This window comes from Lytechinus variegatus, chromosome 1 (assembly GCF_018143015.1).
Source record: "Lytechinus variegatus isolate NC3 chromosome 1, Lvar_3.0, whole genome shotgun sequence".
NCBI lineage: Eukaryota > Metazoa > Echinodermata > Echinoidea > Temnopleuroida > Toxopneustidae > Lytechinus > Lytechinus variegatus.
In genome coordinates, this window is record NC_054740.1 from 63117201 (window position 1) to 63134877 (window position 17677).

A 17677-nucleotide genomic window follows, 5' to 3' on the forward strand; every position below is an offset into this window, starting at 1 on the left:
TTTATATCACCTGATATGTGATATTACCTGCAACGTTTGAATAAAACAGAAATATCTACATTTAGCATCATTGTCGATAAGTGAATTGATGTTTTTTATTTTACAGAAAGCGATGGAGACATTTATAGAGAACCATCCTGCTTTCAAGGTCCCTACAAATCAGAAACCTCTTCTCACCAAAAAAGAGCTTGGTATCAAAGAACATCAAGAGGGCAGGCCATCTAAACCACCCATGTAAGAAAACTAGTTTCTTGATCCATTTTGTAAAACCCATCTTTGGTGAATGGTAATTTGTGTAAATCATCATAGAGTATCTAAGATTCCAATCTTTCATTCTATTTTCCACAAATCAATCAAAATACAAAAAAAACATATCTCATTCCGAAATAGTATGCATAATTACAATATAAATGCGGATTCAAAGTGGATGGACTTAAGGAAAGCAAAAGCTTGTCGTGGATAGGCCCTTAACAAATAATGTGTAATCATTGATAGCTAAATATAGTTACAGAAAAAATAGAGCCGAGTTCGGAGAAAGTTACAAAAACTGGACAAGGACGAAAACAGAGAAGGTTGCAAAAAACAGGGACACACAGGTTACTAGACAAGACAAGGAAGACAAAGCAAAGCATGAAAGAAAGGAGGAAAGAAGACCCGTCTATTATATTGCTGTTCATGATTGCGATGTTTTAACCCTAAATCTCCCGGGGTATTTTGATTCTTGTCATTCCCGGGGGGGGCCATTATGGCCCCCCCTTAAGATCTCGGCCGCCGATCACGCGAGCGACGCAAAAATTTGCACGCTGGTAGTGTGCGATGTAATCTACAAGGCTGTATGGTAAAATTTCCAAAATAATGAGATTTTATTTTATATGAATTAATTATGCTAATTTATGCATAAATCATACTTTTTGCTCTAATTCACTAAATAAAGCTCCTAGAATGCTAATTTTTGGTAAAAATTTTCTTTGTAGCATTCTTAACAATCGTAATTAAAAAAAACTTTGGTTTGGAAATAAATTTCTTATGTATTTTATTGTTTTATGAATTTCTTATGTATTTCTTTGTTTTTTTACTTTTTGTTTTTTATTGTTTTTTCAATGGAAATTGTTCCAGACATAATTCTGATCATAAACAAGGCAAAATTAATTAAGTTTAATCAGTAAAAGTAGAAATAATGAAACATTTATGAATTTTGGCTAAATACGCAATTTGCATTGGATTTGTACATGAAATCACGTTTATGAGCAATTTTGGGTCTGACATGCACTTGCATAATGTTGCGTAATGTCGTAACCGCGTACCCGGGCGTCACAAATTTGGTCTCAAAATTTGCGCGAGACTTGAATGTAAAAAGTCAGTGAGCTGCGAGGTGAAAAAATTTCGCGCAGCAGATATATCGCGAAAATTGTTGAGGGGGGGCCATTATCCCCCCCCCCCCGGGAGTATTAGGGTTAAGGATAACATGAAATATTTTTACAGAATTGGTCGTATGTCAATGAAATAGAAAATAGAAGACGGGTCCTATGTGAGGGTATCTGCAGCTGTAAATAGGAATACATGTAATTTATTTACAATGACAAACACGGTCATAGTGAGGGGATGGAGCGCCTGGCAGACGAGGAAAAGAAAAAAACTTGATAGTTGCTAGGTAAAGTGAGAAAAAGTATCAAAGGAAGCAAAACTTAGAAGAGGTATGTGGTTGATAAGAGTTTCCCTGACTACCAGGTGCCCAATCCACTCTCTGATCATCCTAAAAGTAAATAAATATATATGGTGTATTTAAAGCGTACAGTTGGGTTCTAAGAGAAGTAATATTGTCTCAAAAGAGACTTTTTTTCAATTTTCTTTTAAAATGCAGTTAAGCTAACAGATCTTTTTTATCGAGATTGAGAGAATTCCAATATTTTGGACCTGAATAAATAATAGTATTGTGGGCAAAGTTTGTTCTGGTTTTTGGAAGATGAAATGAAAATGCTTGGCTTGTTGGATAGTCATGCAACTGGGTTTTTTTTATGAACGTATAATTAAGTGCCGGAGGCAAATTATTATTATTCAATTGAAACGTAAAAGAACCCAACTGCAGAAAGAAAATATCAGAAACACTTTTTTCTAAAAAGAGAGGACCTGTATGAGCCAGGAGCCTGTATATGGGCATTGGAAATTATAAGTATTGCTCTCTTTTGAGTAACCAGAATTTTATCAAGTTCAAGCTTACTAGAATTTCCCCAGGCAAGAATGCCATATTTTAAATATGGGAGTAATAAAGTAGAATATAACATTTGCATAATATGGACCTTACAAGGTTAATGGCAATTAGTTTTTTTCAACAGACAACTTTGTTGAGATTGGAATTTTTTTAATGTTAGGCATAAGGGACCCTCTCCTCTCTGTAATGTGTTTATTTTCTTTCAAAATGGCATTTGAGCGTTCATCTTACAATTGTAAGGATTGTATATCAGAACCTATGAAGGTTATAGCATGACATTTCAGCCAATTCCATGATTTATAAACTTCATACCCTTCGTATGATAACTGTCTCAAGGCACTCACTTTCATATAAATCTAGTAATGAATTGAACTAGTGACATTTGCTGTTGGGGTGGGGGATTTACCCAAACTTGAGTCTGTTTGTTGTATAACATTCCATCAATATTATTTAAAGTTCAAGTCCACCCCAGAAAAATGTTGATTTGAATAAGTAGAGAAAAATCAAACTAGCATAACGCTGCAAATTTTATCAAAATTGGATATAAAATAAGAAAGTTGAGACATTTTAAAGGTTTGTTTATTTTTCACAAAACAGCGATATGCACAATTCAGTGACATGCAAATGAAAAAGTCGATGTCCATCACTCACTATTTCTTTTGTTTCTTATTGTTTGAATTATATGATATTTCTTTTTTTACAGTTTTGGCAATAAGGACTAAATTGACTGGACCATATATTATTAAACAATGCTAATTCCACATGTTCAGGGAGGAATTAATCGTTGTTTCATTTGACAATGAGGAGAAAATTAGAATATGTCATATTTCATATGATACTCTAACAAATGAAATAGTGAGTGGATGATGTCATCAGTTTCCTCATTTGCATACTGACCAGGATGTTCATACAACTGTTTTGTGAAAATAAGCAAAAATTTTAAAAAGTCATTACTTTCTTATTTTACATCCGATTTTGATGAAATTTTCAGTGTTATGCTTGTTAGATTATTCTCTCTTTATTCAAATCAACTTTTTGTTGGGGTGGACTTGTCCTTTAACCCTAAAAAGACTGGGGGGGCTGATTCAGCCCCCCCCTCGACATTTTTCGCGATAAATCTGCCGCGCAAAATTTTTTGACCGCGTCGCTCGCTGACTTTTTACTTTCAAGTCTCGCGCAACTTTTGAGACCACAATTGTGACCCCCGGGTACGTGGTTCCAAAATTACGCAACATTTCGTAAGTGCATGCAGACCCAAAATTACTCAAAAACGTGAATTTGTGTACAAATCCAATGCAAATAGTGTTCTTAGCCAAAATTCATAAATGTATCATTATTTTTCCTTTTACTGCTTAAAATCAATTAATTTTATCTTGTTTATGGTCAAAATAAAATCCCTGACAATTTCCATTGAAAAAACAATAAAAAACAAAAAGTCGAAAAACAAAGAAATACATAAGAAATTTAGAAAACAATAGAATAGCTGAGAAAAGAATTGTGATTTAGAATTTTTTTAAAATCAATTTGATCAAATGCCTATCTAGAGTATGTGAATCAAAAGTTGGCATTTCAGGGGCATTATTTTATTAATTAGAGCAAACTTATGATTTTACACATAAATTAGCATAATTAATGAGACATGAGATTTTTTGCAGAATTTGATGTTATAGTTTTGTAGATAATGCCATGGGTAACGCGTGTGCCAATTTTCGTCGCGATCGACGGCCGAGATCATAAGGGGGGGCTGAATCGGCCCCCCCCCCCCCCCCCCCGTCTTCTTAGGCGTCGAAATAGCCCAGTCTATTTAGGGTTAACATACACTGTAGAGTTAAATTTTGTGGGTTTTTTTTGGTTGTTGTTGGCAGGACTGCATACAGTTTATTTTGTTCCGAGATGCTCAAACAGATGGAAGATGTCTCTCCTAAGGAAAAGATGTTGCAGTGTAGCACAAGATGGAGCCAGCTGAGTGACAAGGGTAAAGCAGAATATAAGATGAAGGCAGCTAGGGTAAGTAAAACAATGCCATAGTCACATAGACAAAGCTGACACCAGACACACCAAGTCCCGTCTGAGAAAGAGTTGCGATTGATCCAATCAATCATAACTCTATGGAAAAGTGTCATCATTTTTTCTACAGAAAATTGTGCACAATGTCCTTCGTATATAAAGAGAAGCAAAGTGAATTTTCATGAAAATGATGAATGCATGAAAAAACATAGTTATAAAATATTTTGAACAAATATGCATAATAGATGTTGACTTTGCTGGCCGTCCATAGTTGTGATTGATCGGATCATTCAATCGCAACTCTTTGTAAGACGGGGGCCCAAATCTCTCACTTTAGTTCCGATGATGTACCATTGGTCATGTTTGGAGGCTGTCTAGTATTATTTGATTCGACACTTCCAGAAACAAGACAGCATGTGCAATGCAAGAATGAGAAATAGTACAAAAAATGTAATAATTTTTTTTTTTTTTTTTACCCTTGCTCACCCAACCAGGTAGCCTGGGTAGGGAATAGGTCAACTTAATGACCATGGCCATTTGGTGTAACTGTATTATCAGGGCCCCATCTTACAATGAGTTATGATTGATCCAATTAGTCATAACTCGATGGAAATCCATCTGTGTCATATTTTTTCTGCAGGAAATTTGCAAGATGTCAATTGTAAATAAAGGAGAACCCACCAAATTGTTAAGAAATCAATGAATTTATATGGATATACATTCATATCTAGAATTTTTTTTGAACAAATATGCATTTCATATGTTGACTTTGCTGGCTTTCCAACGTTGCTATTGATAGGATCAATCGCAACTCTTTGTAAGACGGACCCCTTAATGAATTTATGACAAGTTGATATCAATGAAACCCTTTATTATTATACTACTGGATTTGTAGAATGTCGGCTTTAGGCATGCATAATGGTAGACTATACTTTAATTGAAGAATTATCAAGAGATTGAGCACGCATCATATAATATGATTTGGTAGTGTTTTCAGTTTGGACCATGTGATGACATGTTCTTCCTGTTGCCAGTTTGAAGGATTCGTCTACACTGTTCATACCCCCTACTTCATAAACAGCACTTGAATATTGAAATCTTTGCCTATGGACAATAGATGGTGCTCTCCCTGAGATTTGTCTGTTTTGGGGTTGATCATTTGAATTCAAATTGGCAACTTACAAGCAGAAAGTGCTTGGGGGAGATTGTGATGACACTTAGTTTTAATGACTGAAGAAACAATTGCTTTACTGAAGGATATCTTGAGGTGTGAGTTGATGGGGAAGATGGATTTATTTGAATTCATAGTCGGTGTGAAAAGATACGTTGAACTTCAAGTGATTTGCATGTGAATTTGTGTTTGTAACATGTGTGTAAAAATCCCTTAGCACAAGGGTTTTATAAGGCTGTAGGTGGTTAATGCAGGGCTCGAATTAACAATTTAAAGGGGCAAGGCCATTTTTTAAAAGGGCACTTAAGGGAAAGGGCAGGCAGTTTTCACTTTATGGGACATCCAAGGCCACCAAAGAAAGGGCATCAATAATAAATGCACTTTTCAATGGGGCACATGCACTGGATTACCGCAGGGCACCACGGCCACAGCAAAAAAGGGCAGTTATTTTGGCCTTAAGTCTACAAATATTTGAAAGGGCATCAAGGCCATTTCTGAGGGCATCTAAGGCCATGGCCTTGGATGGCCTTGGATTAATTCGAGCCCTGTTAATGAATGAAATGGTGGATTGTTTGTCATAAATGAGTAATTTGTATTATTTTTATTTCATGATCAACAGATGAAGGAGCATTATGAAAGAGAACTTGAGAAATATATTGAGGTAAATTTACATACCAGTATTTTTCCATGTGATATTTTATAATATGTGATATTTTAATATAGTTTCTTATAAAAAGGGCTGGGTTATTTTTACACCTAAGAAGACTCGTCTTGGCTATCACTCGCATGATGGGCTCGCACAATACCCATGGCATAATCTACCAATTTTAAAAATCTTGTGAATAATGTATTGTGCTAATTTATGCCTAAAATCAAAGGTTTGCTTTGATTGACTAAAGACTCAAAAAGGCCAAGTTTTTATTCACAGACTCTGTTCTAAAAGGAAATAATATTTTTTTGTTACTTATTTAAATTTCTTGTTAGTGCTGACAACTTTCATGAAACTGTCTACTGATTGCCATTGAGAATGCATGAAAAAGAAACCAGTTTCTAACACATAATTTTTAGTTATGATCTGAATTCATTTGTTTCTGGAAAAGGATTAGTTTTACTATCATGAGATATTCTTGAACAACATGTTGTTTTTGTCTTCAGAAACTACCACCAGGTGAGAAGGAGAAGTGTCTTGTAGAATTAAACAGTATTCGTAAAATGCCAAGTTCCAAGAAGGCTAAGCATGCTACAGAGAAAGCAGCCAAGAGCTCTGCAAGGTATCACTATAGACTATGATGATACTGAGTGAATGATGAGTAGTGGATGAGTGAGTGTGTGAGTGAGTGAGTGATCATGGGTGGTGGATGAGTGAGTGAATGTGTGTTTGTGTGAGTGAGTGAGTGTGTGTGTGTGTGTGTGTGAGTGAGTGAATGGTGGATGAGTGAGTAATGGATATTGGATGAGCGAGTGATGGTGGATGAGTGAATGGTGGATGAGTGAGTGAGTGCGTAATGGTGGATGAGTGAGTGGGTGGGTGGGTGAGTGAGTGAGTGAGTAAGTGAATGAATGGTGGATGAGTGAGTGGTTGGTCAGTGAGACATTTGAATGAATTCTTGACTGAGTGAGTGCATGATGGAATTGGTTTGTGACTTACTGATTTAGTTCCGTACTGATTGAGTTATTGATGAATCGAGTAGAATTTTATCACTTTACAATGTATTTCTTGATTTATTCACAGTGCTGAGAAATTTGAGCTAAATCTGAATGGAAAGACAACAGGAAAAGATTTGTGGATTGCTGATAAATTACCCGCCTACATCAAAGAAGTAAGTCTGACTTTGATGTGATTGCTTCTATGATTAATACCCCCCCCCCCCCCCCCCACCTCAATTGCCTGTTTTTTGTAAATTTTATTTTATTGGGAAATATTTCCATGATTATCAGTTAATTCTTTATGAATCATAGAAATGAAAAAGATTATGAAGAGAATGAAAAAATGAAAAAAGAGGAGGCCTGACCCACTTCCTATTGAGACCTTCCCTTATTTACATCAGTTTTATTATAGTTTATCTGATATTCTGATGCTGTGATATAACCATGACTCGCTTCGTACACAAAGTGAAGGAAAAATGAGATTGATTGGCATTCGACATAGAAAAAGATTTATTTCTGGAATTGCCTGAAGTATTGAAGTCATACTCTCATATTATCCATGTCCCATAACCAGAGATTTAAGAAGAACTAATCATGATTTTTTTTCACTTTCCATTGCTTTGATTTCAAGTGTATTTGATCAAATATTTTTTCACTCCCAGATGTCCAAGTCAAAAGCTCTTGCTCAGCTGAGGACTCAGTGGGATCTACTAGACAAAGGAATGAAATCAACTTGGGTCAAGCAATCATCAACGCTAAACAAACAAATCGAGGTATGTATGGGACTGTATGAAATATATGAGACCAAGCAATACATGTTATAGCTTCACGTTATAACTCATACAAGATAACCAATCAACAGTGCTAATATCATGGCCAATGATATTTATTTTACTCAAATCTACAATGGTATCCTGTGTCGTCTTCAGGAGTTTGCAAGTTGATCTTGTTGTCTAATGTGCAAACATGCAATTATCAAAATAATGACATAAAAATTCACTTGTCTCATTTTCACAAATATCACGCATTGCTTCTTGTCGAAATATAACAAAATGAAAAAATGATTATGCCGAGAAAAATGGAGTTTTATGTATATTGATTTTGTGAGTATTCATTGTCAAGTATTTTCTATGAAGTATTGATATGTGGCCAAATATTTTATTTTTTAATCTTTTTATTACAATGTCCATTTTACAGCAAAATGACAGACTTCGGCAGCTATGGTTGAATGCACCAAAGAAGCCATTTGAGTAAGTTCTTATATCTATTCCAGGGGTGTGAGAGTTCAGATTTTTATCTGATTTCAGATTTTTTTTTTTTCAGCTTAAAGATAAGTTCCAGTTTTGGTAACGATCTCAAAGTGACTTTTTACAGAATCTAATATAATGACCACCCAAGTGTCTGTTTGTATAAATAAAAAATATGTGCCAAAGGATTCTGGGAGATATTGTGTAATTGCTGAGAAATAGGCAAAATAAGCGCGGATTTGGTCACTTCCGTCGGGTCTTTATTCCAGCAATAATAATACACTGTCCCACGTGTGCCTATCTGTGTTGGTGATCTTCAGTGTGAACGTTTTTCAGCGTAGATTTCAAGATTTCACAAAGTTCAGTTTATGTAACGGTACCAGATCTAGATCCTCGATGATATACTGACAATTAAGCCTGGTTTTACAGACTTTCTCATGAAATCATTGTTTACTGCAACTACTGGCATTTCTCTTTAATTTCAGCTTATTTTTTGCTTTCCTCTGCAAAAAGTATGGGAGCTCATTCTTTTTCAACACTCTTCAGTTTTTCTTTCAGATTTTTTTTATTTGTGATCACTCACACCCCTGCTATTACCAAGTTATTTACTCTTCATACTTTATTTATAGTAAATGTTTATTGGTAACATTTTCTGGTTAAAAAGATTTCAAATTCAGAAGCTGTAATAAGTGATAATAAAAAATATTTACTATAAAATTCAAAATTGGTAATTAATTCCAGTTTTGCACATTATGCTCTCAAATTTATTAAATTTTGGTACTTCACATTGTTAGTCTTAAGAAGGTAGATTAAACAAGAGCTTCAGAATTTGCAGGGGTTTTTTGTCTCACCTGCGAAGCAGAGTGAGACTATAGGCGCCGCTTTTCCGACGGCGGCGGCGGCGTCAACATCAAATCTTAACCTGAGGTTAAGTTTTTGAAATGACGTCATAACTTAGAAAGTATATGGACCTAGTTCATGAAACTTGGCCATAAGGTTAATCAAGTATCGCTGAACATCCTGCACGAGTTTCACGTCACATGACAAAGGTCATTTAGGGTCAATGAACTTTGGCCGAATTGCAGATATCTGTTGAATTCCCATCATAACTTTGAAAGTTTATGGATCTGATTCATGAAACTTGGACATAATAGTAATCAAGCATCACTGAACATTTTGTGCAAGTTTTAGGTCTCATGATTAAGGTCAAAGGTCATTTAGGGTCAATGAACTTTGGCCGAATTGGGGGTATCTGTTGAATTACCATCATAACTTTGAAAGTTTATTGGTCTAGTTCATTAAACTTGGACATTATAGTAATCAAGTATCTCTGAACATCCTGTGCGCGTTTCAGGTCACATGACCAAGGTCAAAGGTCAATGAACTTTGGCCGAACTGGGTGTATCTGTTGAATTACCATCATAACTTTGAAAGTTTATGGATCTGATTCATGAAACTTGTACATAAGAGTAATCAAGTATCACTGAACATCCTGTGCGAGTTTCAGGTCACATGATCAAGGTCACAGGTCATGTAAGGTCAATGAACTTTCGCCATGTTGGGGTTTTTTGTTGAATAACCATATCTCTGTTTAAGTTTATTGGTCTAGTTCATAAAAAGTGGACATAAGAGTAACCATGTATCGCTGAACATCTTGTGCGAGTTAGAGTAGTATTCAAAGTCAGCACTGCTGCTATATTGAACCGCGTGATGCAGGTGAGACGGCCAGAGGCATTCCACTTGTTTCTTGTAAAACTCTGAAAGCGCTCACCAAGACTTGCTCTGTGCATCAATATGTACAGACAACTTTCAATTGAAAAACAGACAAATTTACGCTGCCAATTTGATGTTCTCGTTGCTCATGTACAACAAGCTAAGTAGGCGTTGTACAATGTTGAATAAATTGAGATTATTCTTGTTTATACATGACAGGAGCGCATACAGGTACTTTTCATGTGCGATGCTGAAGGCCCCTGAGCTGAAGGGGGTTGATCAGAAGGAGAGGTTCAAGGAAGTTGCCAAGAGATGGAAAACCATCAGTGCAATGGAAAAGAAGAAATATGAAGCTAAGAAGGAGAAAGCAATCAAAGAATATAAGAAGCTCTTAGAGAAGTACAAGAAGGTAATTTCAGTAGACAGGTGTAACACAATGAAATTCTTTTGTTTTCAGACATGTTTTAAATCTAAATTTTTTTTTTTTCAAACAAAACATTTTCTGAATAGGGAAACTTCATGAAATAGTCAACCTTTTTGTATGTCTAACTACCATTTTCCTCTTTTTTTTCTTAATTTCATGAACTACTGAAGCCATGGTACTATAATCACATTACATTCTGCCAAGGGAATGGAGATACTGGCAAGCCATAATGCACTTTAATAGAGATGCTGTTCCAATGTGATAAGTGCTATATAAAAATAGAATGTTGTCATTATTTTTATTACTTTGTGGAATTTTCAATTGATTGTCTCTCTGTGCTATGTATTTGTAGTGTATGTATAAGATATTAAAGTATTGAACTTGACCTACCCATTTTATGAACAGAGTCTAAATGAAGAAGACAGAGCTAGGTTTATTGAGATGGAGACCAAGCCAGCCATGAGGCAGAAAATCCTCAAGAAAGCACCAAGGGTAAGTAATCAGGAGTAAACTGTGGATTAGAAGGGAAGGGGGGGGGGGTAACAATAATTGACTGTAACTTTATTTTTTTGTTCAAAGCTTTCCTTAGATTTGCATATGTATTGTTTCAAGGCACAGATGTGTGGCTCTCCATACACTGGCAAAAAAAATTGAGTAACTTGCAGAAATAGCCCCTTCCCCTCAAATCCTGGCCGTTGATCATGCAATCACAACAAAAATTGGCACGCATGTCACCAATGATGTAATCTCCACAATTTAGTTGTTATTGTACCAAATTTATTTTTTATTAATTATGCTAATTAATGCATAAAATCATAATTTGGCTGTAAATTCTTACATATAGCCCCAAATCTGCCAGTTTTTTGTCTGGACAATCTTCTTATGATTATTATCAATATTATTTATAATATATAATATCATTATTATCATATTATCATTCGGTGAAAGAAACGCTCTATTCAACTCGGCTAATGCCTTGTTGAATAGAGCCTCTTTCTTTCACCTCATGCAAAATCTCGCACCAATGCACGAATAAAAATATTTGTATTTGTGTTGTACAACGCCTCGGAATTAAGCGAAAATATGAAAAAAACAAGAGTTTTTCACTGCAGTAATCTATTAAAAGGGAGCAAAAATATTGAAAGCAAAAAGCAAAATCCCACAAGTGCACATGACCTTTGGCAGCATTGCGCATTAAGCCAGCAAGCTTATACGCGTATTGCACCTTCATTTTTACTGAGCGCAATGACTTAAATGGTATTGTGGCGTCACCTAAAGCTGTGCAACGGCACATTTTGGATGGTACGTCTTGTGTGCAACGGTACGAATGTTTGACATTCAGCCTCCCATTTGCTTGCGCAGAACAAACCAAGTAGACGTTGTACAAAAAATGATATCAACTTTTTTTCCTGTGTATTGCTCTTTTTTTATTATGTATTTCTTTTTTATTTGTTTTTTGACTGAATGTTTTTCAGGGTTTTTTTTTTTTTTAAAGAAATCGTCGGCAACTCTATTTTATTCATAAATAACGTGAAATCTTTTGCTTTAAATCAGAAAGAATAAAGTTTTATACATTTATGAATTTTGGCTTCTTACATAATTTGCATTGGATTTGTACATGAAACCATGATTTTGATAAATTTGGGGCTTGACATGCACTTACAAAATCTAACTTGAGAACTCCCATGTCTTAAAAGACTATGGTTGTGAATGATGCCTTAGAAAATGAAAAGATTCTCCATGTTTCTTACATGTTTTTTTTTAATGATTTTTTAGTTCCATTGTTCCATGAAAAGTTTCTGTTTAGAACAGTTTAATAGACTCTTTTGAAGCTTGAATATTAATCAAGAAATAGAATATACAAGGATGGAATTAACATGGAGAAGGTTTACGGTTCACCATGTGGAGTATGAAGAAAGGAAAGGAAATACAGGGAAACTCACTTTCAAGAAAGAACACTTCTACTTTCTTCTTTTCATCCTTTCTCGTCTTTCCATTTCAGTTTTTCTGCCTGTATTTCCTACCCTTCTTCATATTTCATATGGTGAACCATAAACCTTCTCCATGTTATAAACTCTGCCATGCAAACCTACAAAGATCATAAGGATGGAATTGTAACTCACTTGTATGCAAGTGTTACTTTATTCTATGTGCATTCCTTTCTGTCCACAGACTGCTCTAGCCAAGAAGACAGTTAAGGTGGAGGTTGAAAGTGAAGAGGAAACAGATGATGATGAGGAGGAAGAAGAGGAGTCCGAATCTGAATCAGAGGAGGAGGAGACCGATGATGATGATGACGATGATAACGACGAGGACGACGATGATGATGATGAGGAAGAAGAGGAGGAGGACGAGGATGGGGAGAACGCACAGGGGAATGCCAGCAGCTCGGAAGAATCAGAATCGGAGGAAGAAGAAGAGGAGGAGGAAGAAGAGGAGGAGGAGGAAGAAGAAGAGGAAGAGGAGGAAGAAGTAGAGGAAGACTCGTCGGAGTCTGACTGATGCTCGTATCAATCTGTTTGGTGCTCAGATTGATATTCCTTTGATAAGACTCTGAAACAGACATTCATTCCATTAGCACCATTGATTCATCAAGACCCCCTTTGATTATTGGTGCCACCTCTTTCCAATGTCACTGATCTTATCACATGACTCACTCTGCCATCACCCGACTCTATCATCAATCATGAGCTGTCATTGTGGTCACCTGTAAAGAACGCTCTGTTGAACCTTATGTCACATGTCCAACAATTTTTTCTGAAAATTGTGACTCCAAGCTTTTATGGCTATATAAAGCCTTGTTCCGGATTCCAGCCATTTTCCTGTTACTGGCTCTTGTTCATCACTTGCCAACGAGGCATGACGATTCTTATTCATATGTGACATGGGCTTCATGTCAATTTTAGATTCAGTTGTTAAAGTACCTTTTTTAGTGAGTCTGTACCCTTTCTTTTTTTTCAACCATGTGTAACTTCACATTCAGCACTCTGATTTTTTTTTTGACAGTCGCACTGTTTCTTGATAGTTCATCATTTGGTAGCTTGCAGGGTTGGCTGATTAAAATGTTGATTTAAATCGCAATTTCAACCACTGTGATTGTTTTTTAAATCATTGATTTAAACCACTTAAACTCTGGAGGATGGGTATTTTACTTGGGAATTGGAACATGTTAATGTCTCACAATACTTATTATTCTTAACCGTTTATGCTTCATACAGCTGTGTTTTCTGTATTTCAATTCTAAATCATCTAAAGCAGAGGCGCGTTTCACAAAGATTTAAGTCGCACTTAAATGCCGACGTGTACATGATATGCAACGCGCGATCTTATTGATAGACACGCAGTAGGGCGTCCTCCTGACACGATCTGACCTATGAGGTCAAGCCTTTCACACCGTACGCAACTTGGTATTTAAGTGCCACTTAAATTAAGTCATACTTTATTGAAGTCATACTAAAATCTTTGTGAACCCCCCCCCAACGTTCAAATGGCTTAGTCTTTTATTATTTGTTTTTAAAGGCATCACAGGACGTATTGATTTCAGGGCACTTGATGTAGATACACATTAATATTCTTTTAAATGATGCAAGAATTCCATGTCTCCTGTTAGGCCATTGTTAATCTTTTTAAGGTTTGAGCTATTTATTTAACCATCCTTACTAAATGCAATTATGTGTTCTTGATTTGATTGGTAGCATTCTGGACTGATTGCTTGATCAAAATAGATGTATACCAGATGTCAGGGGGAAAAAAATACATGAGGGCTCTGGGCGATTTCGCCCCAAAAGTGCTTAAAACAGCCCTGGAATCTCCTTCACTACAGTGTTACAGCTTGGCCTAATTATATATTTAAAAAAAAAGTCCTATATTATTTAATCACAAGGACCAAAGCTGTAGATTGAATTGAGTATTCCTGCTTGAATTTTAACCACATGTAATATAAGACTAGAGAGGCTCTTAAAAATCATTTCAGAGTTGTGTTTAATCTTGATTTTTAAAGCAAATTTGTGCAACATGACCCCGGTTTTCCTGCGGTTCTAGCATGTAAATACTAATGTTATTTGGACATATTTTCTTTTGTAAAGACGTAAATTGTATTCTAATGAATTTAGTTACTGAAATTGGAAATGTTTGTGTATTAGAGATTAACTCTGTAAATTTTTGAGAAAAAAAAAGTTTTTTATAAGAAGCAAAAGCAAGCAGATTATTGAATCAGTTTGATCATATGCTAAGACTTTACTCTTTTTCCTTAATGTGTGCATGTTGGGTATAAAATATCTACATATCATTTTCTTTGTATTTTTTCTTCAGATATTTATATCACATCTATTTCATTGATTCCTGTAAGTGGAGTCTCTTGAACCATGAAATGTGATATGAATCTCGTTTAATGTCATGAAATGATTTGTCACCCTTATTTAAATAATAAAATGAAATGTTGAAAATAATTTTATATATTTTTTGTTGTCACTATTACCACTTAGTAACATTCCACGTAAATCAATGCTATGTAAAAGAGTCATCACCCCTGGGGGCCCGTTGCTGAAAGAGCTACAATCAATTGCAACTCTAAAAATCATGGGCAACTTGATTTTTCAACCAATCTACAGTGTGCATTTGGGACTTGCGATAGATATTTCTACTTGCATTTAAACGCAACTCTTTCTGCAATGGACCCCACGTGGACTATTTAGTCTATATCCCATTTTAAAATATCACAAATTTGATTTGTTGTGATCAATCCTTTTTTTTTAATATCTTGATATGAAGAAAAAGGGCTTGTCATGTATATACTTATGAAATCATTTTGGTATCCATGGTAACAATGCTCAACAGCCAATCAAAATCAAGGCTTTCATAATAGTTTTTTTCAGGCAAAGACACCATGAAGGTATCTTTTCTGCAGCAGGAACCAGTCAACATGATATGCCAGGAAAAAGATAAAGAAGAGGGGATAAGTTCATTCAAAGGCCACATTTCACTCTCTATTGTAGAGTACTCTCAAAGTGGAACTTCCAGAAAATTTGCTGTACTTGCTCAATACTTGCTAAGGGGACTCTGTGGACTTAGTTTTTATCATAGTACCAGTGCAAATGTTTACAAGAGATGTTTGTATACTACTGCTTTGTGGGAGGGGCCTATCTTGTTATCTTTTTCATTGATCTTTTAAACATAGATGAGAGCATGGGTTTGTGTCATCATTTATTCATTAGAAAATAACATTACTATCTAAAAACTGATCCAGGTTAGGTTAGGTTAGGTGGAAAACCAAGTGATGTCGGCTCTTTGTTTAAATAAAGATATTTCAGGGTTTTATTAATTTTTATTTAAAAAAAAACAGAGTCAATAATGCAACATTATTCTTTCGCGTGGAGTATTATCTTTATAACCAATTGTTTCAATTGTTCTCGGGCCCATTGCAGAAAGAGATGAGTTTAAATGCAAGCAAAAAAATCAGTCGCAAGTCCCAAATGCGCGTTGTTGATTGGTTGAAAACAAGTTGCGCATGATTTTTAGAGTTGCGATTGATTGCAACTCTTTCTGCAACGAGCCCCTGTTCTACTTCTAACGTTTGTAGTAATGTCACATTTGTTTTTTACAAGGTCACTTCACACACTTTACATATTATGTGTTGTGGTAAATTGATGGTTGTGATTTTGCACCTAAGTATTTACTAAACAAGTGTTTGAATGCACAAATGTGATGTATAATTCATAATGGAACATAATGTATGTATTTTTCTTGTCCCATCACTATTACGACTGGTTCCTGTCTGATGGCAATTATCTTTTTCATAACTTCTAAGTGGGTGATGATTGCTTATGATCAGTTCATCTGCATAGAGTCAATTTGGGTTTTAAAAAATTCCTGCTTGAAAATAATGTTTATTCTGCCAAAGATATTTTAAACTTTAGATCCTGTTTGATAAGAACTTCACAATCTTGCCTCTTATTTTCATACTTCTATTGCAAACTTCAACCCACGCATCTGTCATTGCTGGCTTTCCAACTTTCCTCTTCTTCACCCAAATAGAGCTTGGACTGCTCTCACACCCAGATTGATTATTCAATCTTTTGAGAGTGGTGTGTTTGTTGATTTACATCATGAATGAGCTATAAAGGGTGGAGATCTCAATCCTCCCTAATCCCCTGAAAATGAAGAGATTTAAGGCCTGAGAAGTGAGAACCCATTTCATGAAAGTTTTCATTATCTGATCATTACCATAGTAACAAACATCCATGCTTCTCATCCAATCAAAATCAAGGAAAGATGTCGGATCTCTGTGGTGATGAAATGCCTCCTTGGTAACCGATAGGTTCTCAGCCTAGCAAATTTTTGTTGTGAAGCTTTGTGAAACCGAACCCATAGATCTTCGTATGAGATTCCATTGTAATGAATATTTTACATTTCTTGTTATGAGATTGGCTGTTGACAATGACGTCCATCCTATATCTATTCATGTTTGGTTTCTCAGTAAAACATAAAACCTTTGTATGACAGTGCATTTTGCAATATCATGCATGCCGATAGCTTTAGAAAACCATTGATCATTTACCTTAATACTGTAGATATTTTTTTCTCTCCATTTTATCATTCCTTATCGGAACAGTGGTGCTGACTAAAAGTCATTGATTTATTTCACACAATCTTCTGTCATTGGGTTTTTTTTTTCTCATTCATCCATAATAATATTGCATATATAGGATATTATATTATGACAGAAAGAAAGTGAGTATATGGTCACTGATTAGTGTGTGCTGTGTGCCGAGTTCAATGTATACAGGCAGCCTGTACATTTTTAGAAGAAAAAAAGCAAAACATTTAAAAATGTAATTTATGGATCGTATTTTGGGTGGAGATAGTTGTACAGAATTTTCAGGAATGAATTTGTCTGAATATGAGCAAAGCATTGATAAAGAAAAAAAAATGTTTTTACTCCCACTGTTGAAAAGCTCTCTGTATTATTTGTTTTATTATATGTTTGTGAGTATTCCAGTTCAGAATAAAGCATAAGTTTTATATGATGGAATTGCACCTCATCTGCTGACTTATTTATTAAGTTATTCGCTTTGAGAATATTTTGTTTTCAAGTATTGGTACGTCCAAGATTGTAGAGAGTGATATAGTCTGCTGGGCAAACCCTTCACTCGAGTAAAGGGTCTGAATTGCACCCTACTCATGCCCTGTGTACTGAAGGCCCTCTCGCTATTGGGACAGCAAGTTTTGTATGTGCTAGTCTTTGTGTGGAGGCACACTAG

The 17677-nt window shown here is 35.4% G+C and overlaps 1 protein-coding gene across 1 annotated transcript in view; it reads left to right on the forward strand.

Annotated features, from left to right (window-relative positions):
- Nucleotides 1-17453, forward strand: part of LOC121419332 (nucleolar transcription factor 1-A-like) — a 31471-nt gene extending 14018 nt beyond the window's left edge. Inside the window, exons 9-18 of the mRNA XM_041613750.1 lie at nt 107-234; nt 4075-4216; nt 6007-6048; nt 6543-6658; nt 7120-7207; nt 7697-7807; nt 8232-8284; nt 10214-10403; nt 10824-10910; nt 12591-17453. Of these exons, the coding sequence (XP_041469684.1) occupies nt 107-234; nt 4075-4216; nt 6007-6048; nt 6543-6658; nt 7120-7207; nt 7697-7807; nt 8232-8284; nt 10214-10403; nt 10824-10910; nt 12591-12920 (1287 nt within the window). The 3' untranslated portion in view covers nt 12921-17453. The remainder of the gene's footprint in view (nt 1-106; nt 235-4074; nt 4217-6006; nt 6049-6542; nt 6659-7119; nt 7208-7696; nt 7808-8231; nt 8285-10213; nt 10404-10823; nt 10911-12590) is intronic.
- Nucleotides 17454-17677: the final 224 nt, after the last annotated feature.